The 22,271-nt window shown below is 38.0% G+C and overlaps 2 protein-coding genes across 6 annotated transcripts; one reads left to right on the forward strand and one right to left on the reverse strand.

Moving 5' to 3' along the window:
- Positions 1 to 288: 288 nt before the first annotated feature.
- LOC306873558 (uncharacterized protein) lies at positions 289 to 8,128 on the forward strand. Of its 2 annotated transcripts, none has more exons than XM_079422947.1 (4): positions 289 to 660; positions 972 to 1,123; positions 1,421 to 1,532; positions 4,805 to 8,128. In XM_079422947.1, exons 1-4 carry the CDS (start codon positions 390 to 392, stop codon positions 6,946 to 6,948), a joined length of 2,679 nt encoding a protein of 892 aa, XP_079279073.1. In that variant the 5' UTR covers positions 289 to 389; the 3' UTR covers positions 6,949 to 8,128. The 2 variants fall into 2 exon arrangements, with proteins under 2 accessions (XP_079279073.1, XP_079279074.1); XM_079422948.1 differs by having other exon boundaries at positions 319 to 660; positions 975 to 1,123; positions 4,805 to 7,344.
- Positions 7,590 to 21,780, reverse strand: LOC306873557 (von Willebrand factor A domain-containing protein 7-like). 4 transcript variants are annotated; one of them, XM_079422945.1, is made up of 18 exons: positions 21,316 to 21,780; positions 19,458 to 19,595; positions 17,108 to 17,316; positions 16,700 to 16,978; positions 15,779 to 15,872; positions 15,351 to 15,479; positions 14,710 to 14,887; positions 14,154 to 14,323; positions 13,664 to 13,776; positions 12,138 to 12,254; positions 11,861 to 12,034; positions 11,594 to 11,726; positions 11,109 to 11,258; positions 10,533 to 10,625; positions 10,177 to 10,445; positions 9,750 to 9,883; positions 9,480 to 9,639; positions 7,590 to 8,777 (listed from the first exon to the last, which is right to left on the reverse strand). In XM_079422945.1, the coding sequence occupies exons 3-18, from the start codon at positions 17,294 to 17,296 to the stop codon at positions 8,391 to 8,393; spliced, it is 2,769 nt and encodes a 922-aa protein (XP_079279071.1). In that variant the 5' UTR covers positions 17,297 to 17,316; positions 19,458 to 19,595; positions 21,316 to 21,780; the 3' UTR covers positions 7,590 to 8,390. The 4 variants fall into 4 exon arrangements, with proteins under 4 accessions (XP_079279071.1, XP_079279072.1, XP_079279069.1 ...); XM_079422946.1 differs by having other exon boundaries at positions 17,108 to 17,250; positions 21,316 to 21,441; XM_079422943.1 differs by having other exon boundaries at positions 17,108 to 17,296; positions 21,316 to 21,441.
- Between the last annotated feature and the right edge of the window lie 491 nt (positions 21,781 to 22,271).

Raw genomic sequence — 22,271 nt, forward strand, 5'->3', positions numbered from 1 at the left:
TTTTCATATAAAATGAGCATTTTCCTCAGGCTCCTATTTTATGTTCAGTTATTTTACTTAAATAGCAATGAAAACAACCTATTCATTGCCATTAACGTGAAATTACTGAACCTACACACAAGAGCCTGATAAAAATGCTCATTTTAGAAAAGAAAATTCCAATGGCAGCTAGAGGCTTTTGCATCTTAACTCTTCATGTAGGCTATACAGCTTTAGTTTCAGTGTCATATTAAAAGCAGACCGCAAACTATCTTTACTGCAGTCTATAAATACAACTTTTTAACATTCAGTGCGGAAGTATACCGCCCTCCCCTGGACGCGTCGTTGTGATTCTCGTTGACTATATGAAAGGGATCATAACGTGTTCTCCATCAAATTAACTTAAAACCATGCCGGACGCGAGCGCGGACGATTATGACGGGTTTCAGACCCAGTTCACGCATATAATGGAAACAATTTTACAGACTGCTGTCAGGGAAGCGACCAAACTTTATGATGGTACTTTGCAGCGCTTGAAAGCGGAATTGGTGCAGCTGAGACAAGAGAAAGTCAACACGAAGACAGGTGATCCGTCCAGCCAGAGCACAAAGAGATTCTCTGAAGCCGGGAGCCAGAGGACTGGAAACGTCTCCAAACATCGTGATATTGGCGTGCAGTGTGGTATGTCTTTTTCTGAGTGTGTTCCTGGGTTATGGCGTGCATTAAACACTTCCTGGAAAATTAGAACGGCTTAGACAAAGTCAGATGGTAAATACATAAAAATTACCTCTATGGCCATTTTCTCTGACTCTTCAGCTGTCTATGGACTTTTTTTTTTTTTACAAATATACTTAATATATGTATATTTATATAAATTTTATCTCATAATCTGTCATTTGTTATGTATACCCTCCTAAACACATGAGATGTTTAGTCTGGTTAGTTTTTTTTCAACAGGGTTATTTACAGTTTTTTGTTTGTTTTTTTCTCAGAAGAGCCCACTTTGGTTGACCAGGGATGCAGCCCTCCTCAGTTTATAGGACAACGTCTTAATGTGGGAGACATAACTAGTGAGAAACTCACAGATCTATGTGCCGGTGAGGATGGGAACAGACAGCTTGCATTGCTCCTCATCAAAAAAGAGGTAAGAAATGACAGGTCACATGATAGGGAGGAGGGGGAGTGTACTTTCTCACCCTTGTTTGTTTTGCATATCAATTATGTGGTGAGAAACAGCAGAGTTCACAGACTGAGCTCATATTTCCTTTCTGTAAGGGTTTTCTATATTTAGAGGCTTGGTTTAATATTAAAATGCTATGTGAGGTGAGGTCAATTAGGATTGAGTTTAAATCTTATGTTCATAGTTGATCTTTCTGGAGTGGACAGTATTTGAATGCTATAGCCCCTTTATACATTATTATTTTTTGTTCTGTGTCTTCAGCCTCAAGAAACTGAATGCAACAGCTATGCACCAGGATACTTTCTACTAAAGCAAGAGGGTGCTGAGCCCATACTGGTGCGGAGAGAGCCAAATAAGGACACCGTGGAAAGGGGTACAAGAGTCATTCACAAATTCAACTGAATAATGAGAACAATTCTTATTTCAATTTCAAGCTTTTATTGTCATTGCATCAGAATGCAGTGAAATTTCAGAGACTAAACACAGAGGTGCTACAATATGATAACCACATACACATAGACCACTATACGTAATCAAATCCATGTAAAAAACATGAATGATGCAGGTAAGACAATACAGTGCAGTTCTAAATACAGAAATTATTGCACAGTCCACAAGGATTGACATAAATAAATAGTGCAAAGCATCCCTAAGTTCAGGGACTGAATGGCTCTTGGATAAAAACTATTTGAAAATCTGGCCGTGCGTGTTTTAATTGACCTGTATCGCCTTCCCGAAGGTAGGAGGGAAAACAGATGATGACCAGGGTGAGAGGAGTCCTTAATGTTTTTTGCTCTGGATAGATACCGAATGTTTGCAATGTCCTGTATTAAGGGGAGAGGGCAGCCAGTGCTATTCTGCGCATTCTTTATGACCCTCTGTCGAATTTTTTTGTCAGCTCCTGAACAGCCCCCATGCCACACCGTAAGACAGTATGTTAAAACACTCTCTATGGCAGAGCGGTAGAATGCCACCAGTAGTTTTTGACACAGACGGTTTTTCTTTAGGACTCGCAGGAAGTGCAGATGCTGGTGTGCCTTTTTAACAGCCACTGTTGTATTTGTGGACGAGGAGAGACTGTCAGATAAATTGATTCCCAGAAATTTAAAACAGCGAACTCTTTCCACATAGTCTCCATTTATAATGATGGGAAGGGGGTCAGCTTTGCACTTCCTGAAGTCCACAATGAATTCTTTAGTTTTCCTTGTGTTTAACACCAGGTTGTTTTCAGAGCACCACAACATCAATTTCCTGACCTCATCACGATAGGCAGATTCATCATTTCCAGAAATGAGTCCAATCACTGTGGTGTCATCAGCAAATTTTATAATGTGGTTGGAGGAGTGTGTGGAGGTGCAATCCAAGGTATAAAGGAAATAGAGTAGTGGGATCAGCACACATCCCTGTGGTGAACCGGTGCTTAGAGGGAAAGTGGAGGAATGGTGAAGACCAAGCTTAACACACTGAGGGCGGTTAGTGAGAAAATCCATAATCCAGGTACAAAGGTGAGCAGAAAGGCCCAGATGAAGGAGTTTCCTGATAAGAATGTCAGGTATGATGCTATTGAACGCAGAACTGTAATCGATGAAGAGCATCCGGACGTATGTACTTCTGTGTTCCAGGTGCTCCAAAGCTTTGTGGATCCTCTGTAGACCTGTTGGCCCTATAAGCAAATTGGTAGGGGTCAAAAGTGGGAGGGATGCTGGCTTTAATGTGCCTCAGAACCAGTCTCTCTAGACACTTTGCAAAACAGATGTAAGTACAATTGGTCTGTAGTCATTTAAAATGTCTGCAGCATTCTTAGGGACGGGAATGATAATGGCTGATTTAAGCCAGGCTGGTACAATGGCTTGTGACAGGGACAGATTAAAAATGTCTGTAAAGACAGCAGCAAGTTCATAGGCACAGGCCTTGAGTACCTTTCCAAGCACTCCATCAGGGCCTGCAGCCTTTCTTGGATTTAATGACCTAAACACCTGTCTCACCTCATATTCCTGTACAGTCAGTGTCTGGGTGCCTGTAACAGGAGGAGATGTATGTTGGAGTGGAGACTTCTTTTCAAAACGTGCAAAGAAAGTTTAGCTCCTCTGCCAGTAATGCGCTGGTGTTACAGCCAGTGGAGGTGCTGCCCTTGAAATTCGTAATGTGCTGCACTCCCTGCCACACCGCCTTTTGTTGTTGCCAGTAAAATGTTCCTCTATCTTCCTCTTGTTGGCCAGCTTAGCGTTTTTGATGCCTCTTTTTAGGTTAGCTCTCACAACACTGTAAAGAGCCCTGTTACCTGATTTGAAGGCCACATCACGGGCTCTGAGGAGAGTATGGACTTCTGATGTCATCCAGGGTTTCTGGTTCGGAAAAACCGGGATGTACTTCTCCTCAGTGACAATGTCAGTACAGCTGGCAATGTAGAACAGAACAGTTTGTGTATATTCTGCCACATCCTGGTGTATAAATAAGTCCCAATTAGTCCAAGCAAAACAGTCTTGTAGTTGGAATAGGGCTCTCTCAGGCCAGGTGTTGATGGTTTTAGTAGTTGGATTCAACCGTTTCCTGAGGGGAGTATAGGCTCGGATAAGGAACAGTGAGATATGGTCAGATAGACCCAGATGTGGGAGAGGCACAGCTCTATAGCCATGCTTGATATTAGAATACAACGATCAAGTGTGTTACTTCCTCTGTGGCACATTTTACATGTTGTGAAAATTTTGGAAGGACAGTCTTTAAACATGCCTGGTTGAAATCACCAGCTATGATATGAACGCCATCTGGATAGACCCAATGGTGTTTACTAATGATACTGTGCAAATAGGTGAGAACTGTGCTAATGTTAGCATCAGGTGGAATGTAAACAGCAGTAACAACAACCACTGTTAGCTCTCGCGGCAGATAAAAGGGTCTAAATATGACTGTCATGGATTCTATATCAGGTGAGCAGTGGCTCTCCATGATGCGGCTCTGTGTCTGTGAGCACCAGTCATTTAATACATACATGCAAAGTTCTCCACCTTTGCTCTTACCAGAATCCATGGTACGGTCCCCGCGATATAGTATGCGGCTTGCCAGCTGTACAGCTGCGTCGGGAATCCCCGTGACACAACGGTCACGTAATGAGTTGTTGGCTATCTATAGCTCCATATCATCCATTTTGTGTGTGATGGACCTGGCATTGGAGATGAATAAACTCTGGAGCGGTGGTTTATGTGGCCTTAGCCTAGCGAGTAGGCCCGCCCGGCAGCCTATATATGTCATATCTTATATGAAGTTCTTTCACAAGTCCACAATGGAGACTCAACTGCTTTGTGTAATATGCATTTATTAATTTGGCAGCAACTGATAGAATTAAATAAAATATAAGTCATTGTATAACCATTTTTAAAGGTTGAACTTTTTACACTTTAATGATTTTTTTTTTAATCTTCCAATTACATATAATTATCATATTAGAGCCAATCCTTTTCAAATAAAAATATGCATAAACATTTTGAAATTGACTAAGTATATATCAGCTGTATTTCACAGTTAGGATAAAAAAATAGTGCAGATGAAATTACCCCATCCCATAATGTACACCACAGTGATACTTTTTATATTTACATTTTGTCTTCCATATGTTCCTTTCTTGCATCTTCACCTCTCTATTCACAGTTGCGATCCCACCAGCATTGCAAACAATAACCAGGCACAATAACAACCATAGAGGAAAGTCACCACCACCACCACCACCAGTGAGTACTTCCGCTTGTAGTCGCAGAGTGGATTCCAGTGGTCCAAAACCCAATCAAACTATACAACCCATCCGAGGTACATCTGAAAGAACATTGGAAAACACTGAAGGCTTGTCTTCCCTAAACAAAAGACCGAATGCCAGTCCACCAGTGCAGACATCAACTTCTTCAGTACTTCCCAATTTGACCCAGACTCCTGCTTCCAATGTTAACTCTTCTGTGCCAATGATTGAGTTGTCTGGCGCTCCATCAGTACCTCAAATCAAGCCGACAACTTCATTAGCTCATCGTCGACCAAACCCAAATCCTCAAACATCAAACCAGACAGTAGTCCCTCAGAAAGAGGGGTCAAATATCTGTCAAAACACCTGCCTAACTCCTGTTCCTCCAAGCCAAGTCTTAGTAACAGAGCCTCATTCCTCCAAACAGCGAGCTCAGGCATTGGTTTCACATACTGAGAAATCTCTTTCAACCATTGCCTCGCTAAACCAGGCCACTGAGCCATTAACCCAATGTTCCTCTCAACCATCATTCTTTCCACCTCAATTCATCAAAACACCAGCCCAAGAGATGACTCCACAAGTACACACTGTCATGCCATCAGGACACATTCCTGTCGCAGCAGCTCCAAATACACTTCCATCAGTCCAGGATCAGATTCTCACAACCGGTCTTGTTCCTCCTCAATCCCAAGTTTTTGCATCACCACAGGTAATGCCAGGACATTCTGTGAATTCAAGTCCATCATTCCAGTTCCCTTTGGTTCTGCCACACAATCCAGTTCAGGCGACACCACCTTCTTATCTGACAGCGCACGTTCCATTTACTTCTCAACATATTCCAGTTAACGCAATTCAGGGATCCATCTCCTTAAACCCACCTCAACCTCCACTCACGCAGTCTCAATATCCACCACAATCTGATCAATTCTCCTCTTCTCCAGACCATTTTTTTCCTCCACCTGATAATACGACAGGTTTGCTTGAATCTCTTGATACTTTGCATTTGGAATCGCCTATCGTGATAACACCACAGGATGCCCCGGAGCGGGCACCCATGCACCATTTTCAGCCATCTGGGCAGTTTGCACCTCTGCTAACACTGAAGGAGCAACAAGCTGCCGCTTCCACTAACCTTGTTTTAGGGCGAATACCCATTCCATCTTTAGATACCTCTGCATCTCCAGTTGACAACTTTGAAGTGAACCTACCATTTTCACCATGTTGCACAGAGATTAATGATAAAGACATTTCAGAAGATGATGACACACCCACTCTCCAATCTAGACTTAGAAAACAAAGAAAGATTTGCTCCAAATCTAGACAAATATATCCTGCAGGTGAGGATGGCACACTTAGGGTAAAGGATAAGAGGGTGGATCAGGTGCAGAACGAATTGATGAGCGAAACACCAAATTCTGGCTCAAATAACGGAAATCAACTATTACTAAAACCTTCGGGAAAAACACTGCAGAGAAATACAGAGTGTCCCCAGTGTGGGAGGGTCCTCAGTAATGCATCAGCCTTGGAGAACCACATGAGACTTCATACTGGCGAAAGACCTTATACCTGTTCCCAGTGTGGAAAAGCGTTTCCTAGTGTCCGAGGTCTTAACCGGCATATGAAGGTCCATGCAGAGGAAAAGCGGTATCAGTGTGAGGAGTGTGGGAAGAGTTTTGTATACCACTTTACCCTTACTAAACATCAGCTTATTCACTCTGGAGAAAGGCCGTTTCCTTGTAAAGTTTGTGGAAAGAGGTTTTTGGCCAAGGCAGACCGGGCTACCCATATGCGAATGCACACCGGAGAGAAGCCGTTCTCTTGCACACTATGTGGGAAGAAGTTTAAACATAGAGTCGCTCTGAATATGCATATGCAGGGGCATAGAGGAGAGAAACGCTACATCTGCCCCCACTGTGAAAAGGGATTTGTGGATCTAGGCAATTTTAAAAGACACAAGCTCATCCACACCGGAGAAAGACCGTTTGAGTGCAAGGAATGTGGGAAACGCTTTACTCAGTCGGCCCATCTCAAAAAACATGTCAACACACAACATGTTACATGAATAATTTGCATTGTTCAATATTAAGCATTCAGTTCATCTACTTGATTTACTGATAAATATTCTGTTACAGAAAATAAAACAGTATTAGGCCCGACTGTAAATTAATTTATGAAGATGCCGTTTCTAAAAGAGAAAAATAAAAAGAAAATGTTAACTGCTTTACTGCATTAATTTTGTGCATTGCTCTTTTTCTCATACCAAGCAAAGCAAATAAAATTGCTTACTTTTATTAAAGTGTTTTAATGAAGCACTTTTGAACTGTGAAGTAAGAAAATATGATGATTTTTCTATTCTTTTGTCAGTGTGAAACTTATATACTGCTTATTTTTTATACTTTTTTTATAGTATTTTTCTGTTGTCCATCTTACTATAAATATCAATAAAACACCGTTTTGTAAAATGATACCTATGTAAGTTTGTTTGTTCCACAGTTTATCTTGAAATAATATTAGGTATATTCTATGCGTTCATATAAATGTACTAGTATGATGCAGACAAGAAAGAAATCATATCAACCACTGGGTGGCGGTATATGATACCACAGCTTGTTTAACACAGCATTTATAAACCTCAAGATTGAAATAATGTTCATGAATTGCAGTTGAGATGAAAACAAAACGGGTGTAGAAATACACTGTGAAGAAGTGTAAACAGTATATTTTCATTTTAGGCAAACATACAAGCACATGTTGAATGGAGTAGCCTGCTTAAAAAAGACTCAAAGACATATTTGAGTACAAATTCCAGTTTATGTTAAGCAGTTAACATTTGGACAGCTGGTTGAGATAGCCTAGATTACATGTTCATGTTGCAACGTACCACATCATTCAATGCAAGAACAAAACACTGTAAGTTAGCTAACACTTTATGTTGTATAACTGTCATTGTCCTTAAGTATTAATCCAATTTCTTTAAATGCATATTTAGAAATCATCGTAATATTTGTAAAATTATTTAAAAATTATTTGTTAATGATATTCAAAATATATGTGACAGTATATGATTACACAAAACATACTAAAATAAAAAAATTCTATATTTGGGGAGAAAATTTTTAATTGTGGATTAGAAAACATTTATTTTTGCAACATTCATTTGTACTGATCATACAAATATTACACTAAACTATTATGTGACAGAAATGACAATCATAACTTTTGAAATTAATTAAAATCATGTTAATAAAAATAACTTGTGTGATTCCTGAGTCATATTTCTGCCTCTTACATGAATCTATCTTTGAGGTTTGTAAGGTCTGTATAAGCAGCATAGCCCTTCAGTGGTAGTCCTCCATAGCTGGAAATACCAGTAAAGGAATGTTTGGGATGAAATGCTTTGCAATTTAAGAGCTCTAAGAATAATTTACATTTATATTGCCATAAAAGAATGGGATGAGAAAGAGAAGGACGGGATGACTGTGTATTTGGCTGTAGTATATTTCACTACAGAGGGAAGGCGTCACTTAGGAAACTGGATAAAAGCAGAGATGCCCACAGAGGGAGGGACATGCTGATAAGGCGCAAGCCTGCGCTGGACTTTATGGTGTAACTGCATCTGCCCACGTTCCCTACCTTGTCAACCGCAGACAAAGTCACAGAAGTTGAACAACACGAGGCCTCATACAGACCCATGACCACGATCACACCGTCTTCCACTTTCCTCTGGGTGAAGTTTCCACTGCCTTGCTGGATGGAAATTCTCTCGATGCCTGTGCCATTACCGTCGGTGATGTTGACAGACAGTTCCCAGTTTGATGAGCTGCAAGAGGAGGAGTAGCAAATGTCCTGTACATTGACTATTTCACATTTTGGAGGTTTGAAGTCAGTAACCTGGATGAAACAGTAAAGAGTGAGTTAAAACAACAGCTTATTGTTGAATTATGTGGTATATATTGCATTAAAATGACAGTAAAAACAACGTTATAATTTAAAATAACACTTTTTATTTAAATATGTTTTAATTATTCCATGTCATCTGACATGATCCATCAGAAATCATTCTAATATACTGATTTGCTGGTCAAAGAACATTTATAATTATTATTAGCAATGTTGAAAACAGTTGATCTGCTTAATATTTTTGTGAAAACCAGAACCAAATGAATAGTATCTATGAAAATAGAAATCCTTTGTAACAAAGTAAATGGATTCACTACTACGTCTGATCAATATAACGCATCCTTGCTAAATTAAATAATTAATTTCTACAATAAAATCATAACGACTGCAAATTTTGAATGGTAGTATATATTAAGCACAAGTCATACACAATTTGTTTTGTGTGAAGAAACAGTTGGCTGCCATAGAAATAATTTAGAAATCTAAACTGTCCATTTTCTTATGCTGGAATTAGTGCAAAATAGTAGTGCAACACTAGTGCAAAATAAGCAGAGAATCTGAAATGACTGAAATAACATTCCACTTATAAATATATGCCTCATTTCATTTCCTTATCTAAGCCCACATTCTTTTCCACTGAAATTTCACAAGAGCAGAATGCTTCATCAGCCTGTCTGAAACCTCCGAGGTTACCTCGGAGAGAACAGAAAGGCGAAGGACAGCATAGTTTGAGTCACTTCCTCCAGGCCCTTCTGCCTCGATGGCTAGTGTAACATCTGTGCCTGAGACCATATTTCCAGGTGGAGTGAGAGACACTGTCCCCTGAGCACTGCCACCACTCACGAGATTGAGGCTGTGAGGACAAAGAAACAGAAACAGAGTTTTGTACTTGATCAGGAAAGCTGATTAAAGCTTGTTTGTCTATCATTACTGAGTGATTTGAGAACTAAGTGGAGGAATTACGTTGATGGATGTGTCATAGGGATGTTTTTGTCATTCCTTGCATGGATTGTGTAGGTACCACCGGTTCCATTGTTTGTAACAGTAAAATTTAGTTTAAATACTTGTCCTGGCAGCATTGAGCTGTCTGCTGTTGCCTGCAGATGGAGAGAAAATAGCATTAGAATTAAAATGAGATGTGTTTAAACAACTAGCAAGCTGCCTACTGCCTTCTAAAGGAAGTATAATGGTCATGGGAACTTACAAGTGATTGATTTTTACACAAGAAACTCAACCCACGAGTGATTTCAATAGGTTTTTATGTTAGCATATTGCTAAGCTAACAACACAACACTTAAATAAGCTTAATACAGTCCACAAATATTGAGCATTATAATAATTTTTTTAATTTCAAGTTTTAAGAAGACTGCACTAAGAATGCAGTTTGTACCTTGATGGCGACTTTAGACTGAGACATCTGTGTGGTGGTCTGCCTCTGGAACAGGCTGGTGAAGGTCTTGTCTTTTCCCTTCAGCATTACCACAAACTCTCCTTCTGGCACGTCGTTCACAGTAACCAGGTAATCTCCATTACCCATTTTCTCAATGGTTCCATTAGACACTTTGACCCCAGACACCTCCATGAGAGCAACCTCATGCACCTCTAGAGCCTCTGGGCCTTTCTCTCCAGTCAGCGTTAGCAGCAGCTTAGCTGGGGAGCCTAAATAAAGAGCAAAATATCTATACACTTCCATTCAAATCATTTAATAAGAATTGTTCAATAGTTAAACATGAAAACATTTTAAACCTTTTGATGGCCGCCCATCAATGGCAGCAAATCCAGGATGGGGTCCTTTGAATTCCTCCACAAAGTCGTAGATGAAAGTAATCGCACTCTGACCTGTAAAATATGGTTTAAAGCAAAACATTTTGTTTAGAAAGGCAAAAAATGATCTGAATAGAGTGCTACAGCTTTTTTATTATTATCAAGATTATTAATTAAATTGTTTTTTAATTAATTATTCATTATAATGTTTTTGATCAATACTCCACATTAGCCATTTTCCTCTTAATATTTCAAGAGTAAAGAACAAATATACATTTCTATCAACTCTCTGAAGATTTTAGCATGAAACTCTGAAATGCTCAAGCGAATGCTAACCAGCCATTTAAATGTAAAGCAGCAAACTCATTGGCGGTGTATGCAACATTAACCAATCAGCTTTGTTTAATGCTGGGAATACCATAGTTTGCATTAAGGACCCATCAGCCTGAGTTTCATGAAAGAACTTGGCATTTATCTGTATTCTTCAAATAACAGGTTGGCAAAAACTTTAGTGTTTGGCTTTGCATTGGTTTATCAAATAAGTACATGATGGCTCACCCATCACTTTTACTGTGTAGGGTCGCGTAGTCATCATGCCAATGTGCCACAGGCCCATCTCTGTTGAGTTTAATTGGATTCGTTGCAGGTTTCCCACTTTCTGAATTGTTCCCAGAGGTCCATTGACAACAGTGCTTGATTGAGTCACTCCTGGAAGCAAGTGTATTCCGTTAGGCAATAACAGAGGAACTTACTTTAATATCTTATATTGAAGCTGAGCACAATATAATACAATCAATTCCCATTAGGGTTATTATAGTTTTTTGTGTGTGTGTGTGTGTGTTTCTTTCTTTATTGTTCTTTTTATAATTTTATTTTCAATAACTTTTCACTCTGACATTGCTAGCTTTAGTTTAGTTTTAAGTTTCCCTGTCTGGTACCATTTACAGTATCAAAAAAGTTCATTTTTGAATCATGAAAATGTATTTTGATTACAAAAATATTTTTATTTTAGTTAATTTAGTTAAAAGTGTCTCAGAATTTACCTGTGGGGCTGCGTAGGTTGAACGTGAGGCCAGTTCCTGTGATATAGATGGTAGTGTTGGACATAGATCTGTCCAGTAGGAAGGGGAAATTCTCTACACGTCCTGGATCCCTGGAGCAATGAAGAATTGTCACCTGATAGATGAAGAAAGAGTGTGCAAACATTTGCCCAAATGAAAGACATAGGAGAAAGTTCTTTGAAGATGCTGTTTTTCGTATTTTCAATGTCAGTAAGCTAGTTTAAAATGACTATAAGACGCTGATCATACCAGGGCTGAAGTAGAGGTGTCAACAATAATATCAGTGGCTTGAGAGATGCTGGACTTGGAGACCTCAATGGCTTGACCGCCAGAGGCCAAGGCCATGTCATAATACTCCTGAAACTGTGACGATGCACTCAATGCCCTTCTCCTCCTGCTTGATGCTGTCAGTAAGAAAGATACCTGAAAAGAAAGGCCGAGAGATGGAAAAGTGGGAAACTGATGGAGGGCTGGTGAAAATTTTCATGGCAAGGACTGCATGTGAAACAAAGATGGATAGTTTTACTGTGGACTTGGTGCTGCGAATGAGGGCGGTGATGGTTTTCTCCAGGTGTTTATCCTTAGCTGTAGCATCCGTGAACACATATATATATGAGGAGGAAGGAGCTCCTGTCAGAGCCAACTGTTGGAGAAACAGAAGTAGGGGTGGGCGATATGGAAAAAATAATCATATCACGATTTTGTTTTTTTTAAAATATCATGATTCATGATTTTATCACGATTCTTTGTCATGTTGGTTTTACTATTTTGGTTTTACAAATTGTCTGAGCATTACAGCCAAACTAGAAAGACAAAGCCTTTCAAGGTAACAAAAAAAGACATGGCAGACATTTAGGCCAAAGTGGGCGAAGATAAAAATCTTTGTCATTATTTATCTTTCTTATTAAAAAATAAGAACAAATACACATAATATACAAATAAATCAAACAGTGCTTTATTTTCAGGTACAATAGGTGTATTTAGCAGGAGAATTCAATTAAATTAAATGAACAAATATAAAAATAAAACACTACATAGACTGATTCCTAAAGCAACTGTATTAAAGTTTTTCATTCAAGAACAGGGAGTGATTTTTCTCTTTGCGTTTTGTTGTTTTGTTAACGTTAAATGATTCGTTCCCCCAAAAATAAATATTCTGTCATCTGTCTGTCAATTCTGTCATAATGTTTTATTTTTATACCATCATTTATTCAAAAGTTGTTTTAAACCTGAATGGGTTTCTTTCTTCTGCTGAACATAAATGCTATTTTGAAGAATGTGGAAAACCAAACAGTTGCTGTCCACAGTGACTTCCATAGGATTTTTCTTTCCTACTATCAAAGTCAATGTGGACCATTTGGTTACCCTCATTCTTCAAAATATCTTCTTTTGGGTTCAGCACAAGAAATTAATAGAGGTTTGGGAAAACATGTGAGTGAGTAAATAATGACAGAAATTAAATTTTAGGGTGAACTATCCCTTTAATGACAGTCGACAGCACGTTTAGTGTCCTGTCCCTTTAAGACCTGCGCGCATCTAATATACAGGCACGCAGCCGTTTCTCTCTCAACTGTTTACTTTAATTTTAGAGATAACCAACTGAGTCTGTATGCAAACCTTGTGTGTTTTGACAGTATTAGCGCAAAAGATAACTTAGTTGAGTAATCAGGCGCTGTTAGACAGTGCGCGTGCTTCAGGTGTATGCGCTCAGACCACCAAGGCTTGTGTGCAAATAATGTACTTTTGCGATCGCGAATAAGTGCAGTGTCCTGTCAGATAACTCTACTGCTGTATGTCGTGTTGTACAGTATATAGAGACGGCGGCGCCAGAACTGTAATTAATAGAATATTTTCTGTAGCACTATACTATATTTCTTCAAAAGCAGATTGTGGAGAGATTTTATCGTCATATCGCACACCTCTAAACGAGAAGGTTAGAAAAGACTCCTTGTTCAATAATCTAATATTTCTTAGTTCTAACTGGGAACTATATTGGTAGTATTCTCATATGACGATTGAGATGAATGGCTGAGAGACCACAAAACACAGTACCTGAAGTCCTGACAGGCACATTTCTGGGGCATCTCCTCCTCCATCAGCCTTGATCTTGGATATCTCTGACTTCATCACATTTGGGTTTGTGGTTCTTATTAGTGGTCCAAATTCTACAAATTCATACAAAATATAATATATAAGATTTATATTAATTTAGACTATATCTGATTTGACTTTTGCCATAATATAAATGAAAAAGTACATCCTATTTCAAATCCTAGTGAGCTACCTACAAAGGCAAAATTTTAAGTGACCATATCACAAAGATTTTATTATACTTCATTATCCTTTACATTTATGCATTTAGCAGACGCTTTTATCCAAAGCGACTTACATTGCATTCAAGTTACAGTTTTTAGATTTTATCAGCTCTTGTTATATTCAAATATTGAAACGTATCAATAAAAACAGTTCAGTGTAATTAAAAAGTATTATTTTTACCAAATATTTTTATGTGCTATATGCTATATATCTTTTATGCACTCACCTGGATCATTAAACGGCACCAAAATATATTCAGATGGTTCATCTTGAGTTCCTTTCTTACTGTCAATGATGCTGAAGGTGATTCTCTTGGCCTCTGCAATGTCGTCTGCCATACTGCCTGTGGTGTCAATCACAAAAGCCAGTACTGCAGATCGTGCAATACCCATCAGCCTGATGGAGAGGTAAAAAAAAGTACCATTTATATTTAACATTCAAAAGTATTGGGGACTTTTTAATGTCTCTTTTGCTCAGCAAGGCTGCATTTATTTGAGCAAAAAAAATTGGTCAGCATTTATTACTTAAAAGAAACAGCATTTATTAGAAATAGAAATACATTTGTACCATTATAAATGTCTTTACTGTCACATTTGATCAATCTAATGCATCTTTTTTGAATACAAGTATTAATAGCTTTCAGAAAAAATCTTGCTGACCTCAAGAACAGCAGTGTAGAGAACAGGTTGTTAAGAGAACAACTCCCAGCTTTGCAAGTTATAAAATCTCTCAAAGGTTTAGGAAGGTTTATCTAAAGATATATGAGGAATCTATCTCCATACCGAAGGTAGTTATTGTTTCCTACAGCTCCACGAATGTCCTCTAGCAGCTCCATTGTGGCTTCAGCTGCCAGGTTCACAGCATTATTGTGTAGATTAGAATGGCTCTCATCTTTACTGATCCCACCTCGAGGATTCTGGCTACTGCTGAGATCAGTCTCCCCACCATGGCTACATTTTCCTTTTGCGCACACACATAAAAGACAAATAATAGTTTATGAATATTTTCTCTCCAAATCCACTTTCTACTTTTAAACAGTAGTTTTCTTTGGTAAACTTGGACATTGCTTAATTGAAACCACTTCTCACCAATGAACACAATATAACAAAAATGTTGCTGTATTATGTAAAAATGGAAAGAAAAAGTGTGTGTTACGAAATAAGCTGCCACAACCTTACAACATCCACCAATGTCCTAGTTACAACAACATTATTTGAAATAAGTCCATGCTCAAGTCCATGTTCTTTACCTATACGGAAATTTAAAAGGACCGAACACCAAAACTTGGTCGTTTAAGTTTGATTTGTATTTTCAACAACTCATCTATTTACATAGTTACTAGGTTTTGCAAAACCAAGTCTGTAAAGTTAAGTTACTAAGAAGTTTTTTTTTTGTTCATCCGTGTCTTGGTAGGTCTCTTCACCTTGAGGTTTTTCAGGGGAGAACAAGCCCATATATCCTGAAGTGAGGTACTTCCCATTCAGAATGGCAGGAAGCAGCTGGTTTGGACAGGTACCACTGGCACAGTCACTGCATGTTGGCATTGCAATGTCTGCACATTAACACATACACATTCAAATCATCAGTCATACACTCAATTTACTTATTTGCTGTTTAGGAACAGTCAACATAGATTAATCTCACACAATATGATATGTACTCCCGAGTGTAACCTGTTATCAGTTAAGTACCAAGTCATCTGTTCACTTATCTCCATGTTTTCATTAAAAACATTGATTATTAAGAGCTATTACACATGAATATTGGACGTCAACACTAAAAACAAATGGAGTTATCTGGGGTTTTTTTCCACTTAATGTCTCATAAATCACACCCACTGGCTTTCTGTACCTGCAATCTTCTCAATGTTGAGATCCGGTCTGATGAGGTTGGCATACGGACTTTTGTTACCTAATTCAACCCAGTTACTGTGGCTGTAAAAATCCTGGGGGAAAAAACATTAATTAAAATGAATGCTTAACATAATAGTAATAATGAATGTTTTATTTGTTGTTGTTGTTTTGTTTTTGCTTAAAGTCACACCTTTTAAGGAAACGTGTCACAACCATTAGCAAAAACATTTCTTATTATATATGAATATATTACATATTAATATGTTTTTCATCCTTACAGTATGTATATATATATATATATAGAGAGAGAGAGAGAGAGAGAGAGAGAGTTCAGATGCAAAAGCCTCTAACTGCCATTTGAAATTTTCTTCTAAAATGAGCATTTTTATCAGGATTCTATATGTGTAGGTTTAGTAATTTCACTTTAATGGCATTGAATTGGTTGTTTTCATTGCTATTAAAGTAAAATAACTGAACATAAACATATAGGAGCATGAGAAAAATGATAATTTTAGATGAAAATTTCAAATGGCAGTTAGAGACTTTTGCATCTGAGCTCTTCAATTATAAGTTATCCACAGTTTTTCTGGATTTAGTCTGTCTCAGTTTGTTTTGTTTCTTCATGTAATTCCAGACAGACTGGATGATGATCAGATCTAATGGTATTCTAATAATTTTGGCCACCATTGTATATACATACATACAGATTTGTGTTGTTGCTTAAAGACACACCTTTTTGAAAAACATGTATTTTTATATGTATTAGGGGTTTAGATTTTGTATGTTATTAGTCCTTAATGTATTTTCAATTGGTAAAAGTTTCAACAAATAGTAAATGAGTAAAAACATGTTCTTGAGCAATTCCGAGGCAATATGCTTGTGCAACGTCTTAGTCACTGATTATCTCCCTCTCACTGACCTGCAGTGTGTGACACACTCGCCCCAGTGTTTCTCGGGCAGACTGATAGTTGTCGGTCCGGATGTTTGCTTTAATGGCCACAGTCCCCTGAATGATAAGGTTGCGTCCCTCATTGAAGGCCTCATTATTGAAGTGGTGTGGTGCACTGCTCATGAAGTCCTGGTCCACAAAGCCATTCTGCTTGTAGATCTGATTCAGTGCCGTGTGGAACTTGGCCCCCGACACCTCACCTGTGGCCGTGCCCAGACACGCACGCAGCACCTCTTCTGCTGATTGGCCCTGAGTTAAAGTGGGAAATTAAATTATGCGTCATCATTTTGAAAAATTACTTGGTCTACATGTCTTACAAAAAAGTGCACAGCTTTCATGGTAGTGCTGTTTTATGTCTCTGCTTGTACACAAACTCACCGTGGGTTTGAATTCTCTTCCTTCTGATTTAGCCACTGCTTCACACACCTCATGGATCTTCTCCATTACAGCATGGTGAGTAATGGTCACATGGGTGTTTCTGTTACTCCCAACTGAAATAAATGCCTGCACCCTGGACACCACTAGTGCGATCAGGGCCACGACGGGCACTGATGACTTCATGATCATCTGAATTAAAATAGTAAAGCCTGTGGTACAGCTCTAGTTAAAGATATGTGAAAACAGCTATGTAAGAGACATTATCATTTCATTTTTCATTGTGAGACACTGAGACTTTTCCTCAATCATATAGCTGCTTTTATGAAAATGTACTGTAGCCATATTTTATTTCTTATAGTAATAATGTGAGGTACAATGTTGTTGTTTTTTCATGCGTAAAAACGAAACTAACTAAACCAGTGAAATTAAGTCAAAAATAAAGATATTAAAATCTTTGGAGAGAACTGAGGGGAATTAGGTAAAAATATTATAAAAGGGTGAAATATATAAAAGTGTAACTAAATATAATAAATATTTCTTTTAAATAAATGCATTCACGTAAATCCCATGTAGCCATGTATCCACATATGTGACCCTGAAGCACAAAACCAGACATACAGTGGGTACGGAAAGTATTCAGACCCCCTTAAATTTTTCACTCTTTGTTATATTGCAGCCATTTGCTAAAATCATTTAAGTTCATTTTTTTTCCTCATTAATGTACACATAGCACCCCATATTGACAGAAAAACACAGAATTGTTGACATTTTTGCAGATTTATTAAAAAAGAAAAACTGAAATATCACATGGTCCTAAGTATTCAGACCCTTTGCTGTGACACTCATATATTTAACTCAGGTGCTGTCCATTTCTTCGGATCATCCTTGAGATGGTTCTACACCTTCATTTGAGTCCAGCTGTGTTTGATTATACTGACTGGACTTGATTAGGAAAGCCACACACCTGTCTATATAAGACCTTACAGCTCACAGTGCATGTCAGAGCAAATGAGAATCATGAGGTAAAAGGAACTGCCTGAAGAGTTCAGAGACAGAATTGTGGCAAGGCACAGATCTGGCCAAGGTTACAAAAAAAATTCTGCTGCACTTAAGGTTCCTAAGAGCACAGTGGCATCCATAATCCTTAAATGGATGACGTTTGGGACGACCAGAAAGCTGGCCGTCCGGCCAAACTGAGCTATCGGGGGAGAAGAGCCTTGGTGAGAGAGGTAAAGAAGAACCCAAAGATCACTGTGGCTGAGCTCCAGAGATGCAGTCGGGAGATGGGAGAAAGTTGTAGAAAGTCAACCATCACTGCAGCCCTCCACCAGTCGGGGCTTTATGGCAGAGTGGCCCGATGGAAGCCTCTCCTCAGTGCAAGACACAAAAAAACACCTGAAGGACCACAAGATGGTGAGAAATCAGATTCTCTGGTCTGATGAGACCAAGATAGAACTTTTTGGCCTTAATTCTAAGCGGTATGTGTGGAGAAAACCAGGCACTGCTCATCACCTATCCAATACAGTCCCAACAGTGAAGCATGGTGGTGGAAGCATCATGCTGTGGGGGTGTTTTTCAGCTGCAGGGACAGGACGACTGGTTGCAATCGAGGGAAAGATGAATGCGGCCAAGTACAGGAATATCCTGGACTAAAACCTTCTCCAGAGTGCTCAGGACGAAGGAGTGGCTTCACAACAACTCCGTGACTGTTCTTGAATGGACCAGCCAGAGCCCTGACTTAAACCCAATTGAGCATCTCTGGAGAGACCTAAAAATGGCTGTCCACCAACATTTACCATCTAACCTGACAGAACTGGAGAGGATCTGCAAGGAGGAATGCCAGAGGATCCCCAAATCCAGGTGTGAAAAACTTGTTGCATCTTTCCCAAAAAGACTCATGGTTGTATTAGATCAAAAGGGTGCTTCTACTAAATACTGAGCAAAGGGTCTGAATACTTAGGACCATGTGATATTTCAGTTTTTCTTTTTTAATAAATCTGCAAAAATGTCAACAATTCTGTGTTTTTCTGTCAATATAGGGTGCTGTGTGTACATTAATGAGGAAAAAAAAATGAACTTAAATGATTTTAGCAAATGGCTGCAATATAACAGAGTGAAAAATTGAAGGGGGTCTGAATACCTTCCGTACCCACTGTAAGTAGCACGGGTGTATTTGTAGCAATAGCCAAATATTTGTAGCAAAATACATTATTTAGCTTTCAGGTGATGTATAAATCTCAATTTCAAAAAAACTGACCCTTATGACAGGTTTTGTGGTCCAGGGTCACACACACACACACACACACATATAATAATTTCAATAGGTGGATATAATATAAGACCTTCTTACCTTATACCGGTTTTCAATCTGCTTCTGTTCCTCCTGTATCTCCCCTTATTTGTGAAATCCTTGTTAGTCTCTGATGACAAGTATTTCTACATAATTTCTTATCTCACAGTGTTCAGAAGTTGTCATGCAGTCAGACCTCTGCAAATGATTAACCACAATGGAGGAATTATATTATTAAGACATGGCTGCCTTTAAAATATTGTGTTACATCTCTCACACACACAAAATTTTGAATCATATCTATAATAGGAATAGCCTACATCTACTGTGAAATAACATCCAAAACTGTTTTGCTGAAATAAAACAGTGAAGTTTCCAATCGGTGGCATGTGTCAGATAAGTTTGTCAAAACCACCTTCGATCGTGCATATACAAATTCTGCATTGCTTTTCATTTGCTTTATGACTGCATGAGCCACATCCCAGTTTATTATAATCTTTAGAAACAAAAGTCACTTCCGCAATAAGACCACACATTTTCTCTAAATGCTGAGGCCCCTGAAAGTTCAGTTGTTCAGTCAGCAATATTGACTGTACAGGTTAAATGAGATACATTCATTATCTTGAGACTTGCCAGGATGCAATGAGGAAAATTAATTATATAACATATTATTTGGATTAATTAAATCATCTAATCAGTATTTATATTTGTATTATTCTATTTCTTTACTTAAATTTTTACTAATTAAAAGTTTCCTTTTTAAAATAAATAAACGAATAGTACTTTTGGAAAATATTGAAAACTTTATTTTATTTTTATATTTCATACGTGACGTTTAGGTGCAATTTAAGTCCAATTATCAATCAGGTTGGCAAAAGAATAATTTCTCTCACAAAAGGTGGCAGATTTCAACCTGTCTTTTACATCACATGGTTGTTGAATCGCGCCCTGCTCAGCTCCTTTCATTAGTCAATCATTATTAAGGATGAAAGCCATAATGAAGCCACTACCATCATGTTACAGCAAGGTAATGAGATTTTCACACATTAAGAAGTTGTAAATCTACTGTGGTGATTATTTTGTCTGTATTTTGTCAAACTTTTCATTGTCTCTGCTCATTTATTTATTTGTTTGCCCGGTGGCCTCAAATAAAACAATTCATATGTATTGTTCAGTGCTATTCATACATTTAAAAGACATATACACAGTCTGAACAGCTATTATCTGTAGGTGAAACAATATATATATATATGTGTGTGTGCTGTGTATATTTATTATGTGTAGGTATATAAATACACACACATGCATGTATATACATGCAAGAAAAAATTTACATTTATGTATTAAATAGATTTATATATTATATAAATTATATGAATATAAATATATACATGTTAACAAAAGTAAATATTTTCTAAATATATATGCTGTATGTTTGTGTATTTAAATATACACAAACATATTGATACGGTCTCTGTGCTGTCCACACACAAAAGGCTCACGATGAAGAAAGTCGAACAGAATAATCCATTTAATATAATCCAAAGAGCAAAGAAGACACACACACGGAAAGATAAGCAATAATCAACAAACTCAAACTCCGAAGACAGGAACTAAAATAGGGCAGATAATGAGGGGCAGACAGGTGAACACAATGAAGGTGATGAACTAATAATGAGAACAGGAACCAAACCAAATAAGGAAAAACAGGACCAGGCCAAAGTAACAACAAGGCAACACTAGAGTTCATACTCCTAACACATATACGCCTCTTAGGTAAACAAAAACTTTTATTTTGGATGCGATTAATCATGATTAATCTCTGACATGAATGGATGACGCAGGAGGATAAGCGAACGGTAGTCATCATTTCTACTAAAACACCGATTGTTATGTAAGAGTGAGATGCATTACATACCTCAGGATGATGTTTTTGTGACGGTCTTGTCATGTTTCACACCAGAGAAAACTAAGCCAAAACAGCAACTGCAGAAAACTCATAGCCAGAATGACCAATGTCACCGTGTCATCACCTCAGCTTCCTGTTTGCTTGTTTTTACACATCTTTCTCAATCTTTCTTCCTCTTTTTTTGAACGTATTGAGAAATCTTCATTTTGTCAGCATTAGAATGCAACACAGCAATAAATTACATTTGAAGATCAATTCAAAGAGAAAACAGCAATTTTACACCCCTCAAATAATACTAATATACTAATATTAATGCTAATATTGAAACGCCTTTTGGTTTTAGCTAGTCAATAGCCAGAAGAGTATATGAATTTAGCACATCTTGATTTAGGTCTATTTACCACAGAGAAGTGATACCACCACAACCACCAGAATTACTTTTGGTGCGCAGCAGCTTGAGCAGCTTCCTTCTCTACTCCACAGACACGGAGAATACAGGATGTTGTTGTCACATGCAGCAAGTGACCAAAATAATCTGTTAATTCCAAACAGATGTCTTATTATAAAGGGAATTTTTAACAGGTCACTTTAAGTTTAAAAGCTGCAGTTTTAACCGTGATGTCCAGAATTTGTATGTACTAATGTTTCACAGTATTACTGTTTTACTGTATTTTTCAAATGAATAAATAAATTCGGGTTTGGTGAGCATAATAGACGTCTTTCACAAGTCTTCCAAAAAGTTCAAACAGATCCCACACTCTCAGAAAAAGGTACTAAATCTGACACTGGTGTGGTACCTTTTCCAAATGTACACTTTTGTAACTTTTAGGCACTAATATGGACCCTTTAGGTACAAAGGCATACTTTTTGAAAATGTACCATCACAGTGACAGCTTTTGTACATTTCTTTCTGAGATTGTTTGCAATACAACACCTGGTTGAAAATCCTACAGATGTTCAACTTC

The sequence above is a fragment of the Barbus barbus genome (genome assembly GCF_936440315.1).
Source record: "Barbus barbus genome assembly, chromosome: 8".
NCBI lineage: Eukaryota > Metazoa > Chordata > Actinopteri > Cypriniformes > Cyprinidae > Barbus > Barbus barbus.

Excerpts from the sequence above, each read along its gene's own strand:
- LOC306873558 (XM_079422947.1), top strand. The coding sequence starts at position 390 with ATGCCGGACGCGAGCGCGGACGATTATGACGGGTTTCAGACCCAGTTC. Across the intron at positions 1,124-1,420 it reads TGCTCCTCATCAAAAAAGAG|CCTCAAGAAACTGAATGCAA; the intron begins GTAAGAAATGAC and ends CTGTGTCTTCAG. Across the intron at positions 1,533-4,804 it reads TAAGGACACCGTGGAAAGGG|TTGCGATCCCACCAGCATTG; the intron begins GTACAAGAGTCA and ends CTCTATTCACAG.
- LOC306873557 (XM_079422945.1), bottom strand. The coding sequence starts at position 17,296 with ATGATCATGAAGTCATCAGTGCCCGTCGTGGCCCTGATCGCACTAGTG. Across the intron at positions 15,480-15,778 it reads CAACATTGAGAAGATTGCAG|ACATTGCAATGCCAACATGC; the intron begins GTACAGAAAGCC and ends GTTAATGTGCAG. Across the intron at positions 12,035-12,137 it reads TTCGCAGCACCAAGTCCACA|GTATCTTTCTTACTGACAGC; the intron begins GTAAAACTATCC and ends CTTTCTTTTCAG.